Here is a 4,714-nt window from a genome sequence, read left to right as displayed (position 1 = left end):
TCGCACAACTCTTCTGGTCTTTGGTCTTTAGTGTTTAATGCATCAAATCTGTTTTTCAGATGATCTCTAAATTCAGGTGGGAAAATAATCCTCTTAGGAACTTTCAATAACTGGATATTCAATTTAATTACTTAAGATCATTTGATAAATATTTCTGTTGTGAGTTTCTTCCCTGTACTTTCTCAAATACAATAATTGATTGAATTGCTTACCTAGAGATGAGTAAATACTGAGAATTACTTAGGATTTTTTAAGGTGCTCACTCTGTCCTGGAGTGTGTGGGTTTTAAGACATGGAAAGGATAGGACAGATTCAGTATATTTGCTGTTGAAGTTTGAAAGAACAGGTCCAGGAGGGGTCAAGAGGTCTACATTTTGTATTTCATTGGTCACATTTAATATGTATTTATGTGTGTACAGCGCGTGCAGCTGCCAGGCATTGTATTAGACATTCCACCTGTGTGTGACCTGTACTCTAAAGCTGGTTCTGTTGTTTACCCTGGATCTAGATCCAACCTGGCTGCTTGAATGACTCCTCTGAACTAGTTCACGAGTCTACCCAGCTTCAATGTTAACTTCTGTCAGTTCTAAGGAAAGACCAACATACCCAAATTTGGTGTTTCTAAAGTAAATAGTTTTCCATTTATCTTTTGTTATATAAGAGACATCATTTGCAAGATCATACGTGATATATTTTGGTAATCATTCTGAGTGGTTTTTTTGTTTTTGTTTTTTTTCCAAGGCAATGTTTTGGGACCATATTTTGCTTTTTGTGCTGTGGTGGATGGTATTCAGTACAAGACTGGACTGGGACAAAATAAAAAGGAGTCTCGATCAAATGCAGCAAAACTAGCTCTTGATGAACTACTACAATTGGATGAACCTGAACCTGGCATTTTAGAAGCATCAGGTAAATACTCTTAATTATTAGCCATTTGATACTGTTTTTCAGAAAAAATATCATGAAAGATTTCTGTTAATGAAGAGTTATTTGACAAGTATGAATTAGAAATTTCAGGATTTGAATAATTCCCTTGTGTTGCTGTCTGATTGCTGACTTGTTTAATAAGTTGAAATGCACCTTGTATTTAAACAGCAAAAGATAAAATCACGTTACTAAACTGTGTGCTGTGTATTACTGAATTGTCAGATTCATAGCAACCTTATAGGACAGATGAACTGTTTACAAGTCATCAGGTTTCCAACCAACAAACACACACTTTGTTTCATCTCTATGATTGCAATCCCCCTTCCATGTAACAGCAGTTATCCCACTTCCTCCCTGTGATTCCTGTTTCCATTCCACTCACTTCCCCTGCCACTCTGAACCTTGTCTCCAGGGTAAATGTTGCCTGTTAGATCTTGAATGTTTGTGAGCATACCTCACTACTGTTGTTGCTCCCATATAGCTATCCACCACTTGAGTGACAAAGGTAAGTTACATTCCAGACCTGAGGGGTAGCCAAGAGCCATAGTCTTAGTTTTTTCTGGTGTCTTTTTGACCAATAAACCCAGTCTTTTTTCTAATTTTGAGTTTTGTTCTGCATTGCCTCCAACTGTATCCAGGACCTTCTGTTGTGATCCCTTTTACAGCAGTAGTTGGCAGTGGTAGCCAGGTACCATCTATTTCTTCTGGTCTAAGAGTTGTAGAGACTGATGTTCATATGTTCCTTTAGTATATTGGACTAATTGATCCCAAGCATCTTTAATTTTCATTATTCATTGAGACCAGTATTTGCACCTTAGATGGCCACTCATAAGCTTTTAAGATCTTAGTTGCTACTCACCAAAGTAGGATGTTCTGCTAGTCGATTATGGTGTCCTGAGCCCCCATGACCAGCAGCTCATTGCTTCAATGAGCTGTTTGGTAATGTCCAAGAAATTTTCATTTAGTTTGTCCCATATTCACTCCACAAGGAGCTCTGGTAGCGTAGTGGTTACGAATTGGGCTGCGAGCCGCAAGGTCAGCAGTTCAAAATTACCAGCTGTTCCGTGGGAGAAAAATGAGGCTTTCTGCTCCAGTAAAGATTTACAGCCTCAGAAACCCTGTGGAGGGTCACTATGAGTTGGAACCAACTCCATGGTACTTAACAACATTCACTTCACATTCATAGATATGTCTGCAGCAAAGGTAAATAGCCATGTGCAAACATCCTCTGTCAAACCTTTATGTATTTGTGAGTATACTCCCACTCTCCCTCCCATACCCACTCAACCTGTGTGTCTGTCTATGTATCTATTAGTAGAGCACCGTTGTTGCAGGGCTATGTGTGTAGGAGTATTTACCCCTATCCCCTTTAACATTTGCATTCCCTCGTGTTTCTTTACTTCATTATTATTCTGCTAACCTGCCTCCTGTTGTATATTGTCTTACCTGTCACCCAAGTTAATTCCCTCTAGCCAGTGAATTACTCTTCCTTTGCTCCCAACCCTGGTAATCATCAAATAAGGTTTCTTTTAGGAAGATGGGTACATTTTTATGAGAGCAGGCAGCCTCTTCTTTCTGCCTCTGAGCAGCTGGTGAATTTGAACAGATAACCTTGTGGTTAATAGCTAGAGCTCCTTGGTAATGCGCTCGAGATAAGTAAGAAGAATTCAGTATATGTTGCTGTTAAGTGCCATTGAGTGAGTTCTAACTCATAGCAACCCTATATAGGGTTTCTGAGGAGTGGATGCTGAACTTGAACTGCCAACCTTGCAGTTCAAGGTGACTTTGCAGTCCAGTGCATTAACCCACAGCACCATATTAGGACACACACTCACTGTCACTCTCACACTCTTTCCATATATTTATGTACGTGTATGTGTATATATATATATACATAGATACACACATACATAGATACATAGATACACACATACATAGATACACACATACACACATATATAGGGTTGCTCTCTATATACATAGATGCATACATACACAGGGTTGCTGTGGGAATATAGATATAGATATGTTGTTGTTGTTAGGTGCCATTGAGCCGGTACTGACTCATAGCGATCTATGCACAGCAGAATGAAACACTGGCTGATCCTGGGCCAACCTCACTATTGTTGCCACACTTGCTACCACCTGGCCAGTCCATCTTGTTAGGGGTCTTCCTCTTTTTCTCTGACCCTCCACCCTACCAAACATGATATCCTTTTCCAGCAACTGGTCCCTCCTGACAATATGCCCGAAGTATGAGAGACCAAGTTTGGCCATCTTGGCCTCCAAGGAGCACTCTGGCAGCACTTCTCCAACACGGATCTGTTTGTTCTTTTGGCAGCCCATGGCACTTTCAATATTCTCCTCCAACATCATAACTCAAATGCGTCAATTCTTCTTCGGTCTTCCTTCTTCACTGTCCAGCTTTTGCATGCATATGAGGTTATTGAAAATACCATGGCTTGGGTCAGGCACACTTTAGTCCTCAAGCTGCCATCTTTGCTCTTCAACACTCTTAAAAGGTCTTGTGCAGCAGATTTGCCTAAAGCAACGTCGTGTGATTTCTTGACTGCTGCTGCTGTGAGTGTTGATAGTTGATCCAAGAAGACTGAAGTCCTTGACAACTTCAGTTTTTCCTCCGTTGATAGGAATGTTGTTTATTGGTCCAATGGTGAGGATTTTTGTTTTCTTTACATTGGGATGTAATCCATACTGAAGGCTGTGCTCTTTGATCTTAAAAATATTTTAAATCCTCTTCAGTTTCAGCAAGCAAGGTTGTATCATCTGAATATTGCAGGTTGTTAATGAGTCTACCTCCAATCCTGATTCCACGTTTTTCTTCATATAACCCAGCTTCTCGGATTATTTCCTCAGCAAATAGGTTGAATAAGTATGGTAAAAGACAACCGTGTTGCACACCTTTCTTAATTTTAAACCTTTCAGTGTTCCTATGTTCTGTTAAAACTGCCTCTTGGTTCATGTACAGATTTCTTATGAGCAAAATTAAGTGTTCTGGAATGCCCATACTTCGCAATGTTAATACATAGTTTGTCATGATCCTCACAATTGGAAGCCTTTGCGTAGTCAATAAAGCACAGGTAAACATTTTTCTGATATTCTCTGCTTTCAGCCAAGATCCATCGGACATCAGCAATGATATCCCTCATTCCATGGCCTCTTTTGAATCTGGCTTGAATCCCTAGAAGTTCTCTGTCAATGTGTGCTTGCAGCTGTTTCTGTATTACCTTTATTAAAACTTTTACTCTCATGGGATATCAAAGAGATTGTCTGATGATTTCTGCATTCTATCGGGTCACCTCTCTTTGGAATGGGCACAAATATGGATCTTTTCTAATCAGTTGGCCAGATAGTTGTCTTCAAAATTTCTTGGCCGAGATGAGTGAGTGCCTGCTGTGCTGCCTCACTCACTTTCGTGAAAGATTTCAATTTTTACTCCATCAATTCCTGGTGCCTTGTTCTTTGCCACTTCCTTCAATGCACCTCCAACTTCCTCCTTCAGAATCATTGACTCTTGATCATATGCTACCTCTTGAAACAGTTGAACATGAATCATTTCCTTTTGGTACTGTGACTCTGTGTATTCCTTCCATCTTCTCTTGATGCTTTCTGCATCATTCATTAATTTGCCCAGAGAATCTTTCAATAACGAAAGTTGAGGCTTGAATTTTTTTTTCAGTTCCCCCAGCTTGAGAAATGCTGAGCGTGTTCTTCCTTTTTGGTTTTCTGATTCCAGATCTTTGCACATTTTGTTGTAATATTTGGCTTT

General features: G+C 39.8%; 1 protein-coding gene across 2 annotated transcripts in view; it reads left to right on the top strand.

The window, feature by feature from the left end:
* Positions 1-4,714, top strand: part of ADAD1 (adenosine deaminase domain containing 1 (testis-specific)) — a 142,635-nt gene that overhangs the window by 28,619 nt on the left and 109,302 nt on the right. For both annotated transcript variants that reach the window (XM_006866271.1, XM_006866270.1), the window contains exon 3: positions 742-909. In XM_006866271.1, coding sequence (XP_006866333.1) covers positions 742-909 — 168 coding nt within the window. The remainder of the gene's footprint in view (positions 1-741; positions 910-4,714) is intronic.

The sequence above is a fragment of the Chrysochloris asiatica genome, unplaced genomic scaffold (assembly GCF_000296735.1).
Source record: "Chrysochloris asiatica unplaced genomic scaffold, ChrAsi1.0 scaffold00088, whole genome shotgun sequence".
Classification (NCBI taxonomy): Eukaryota; Metazoa; Chordata; class Mammalia; order Afrosoricida; family Chrysochloridae; genus Chrysochloris; species Chrysochloris asiatica.
The sequence above is the reverse complement of the archived record's forward strand: the minus strand, read 5'-3'. Positions and strand labels throughout refer to the sequence as shown.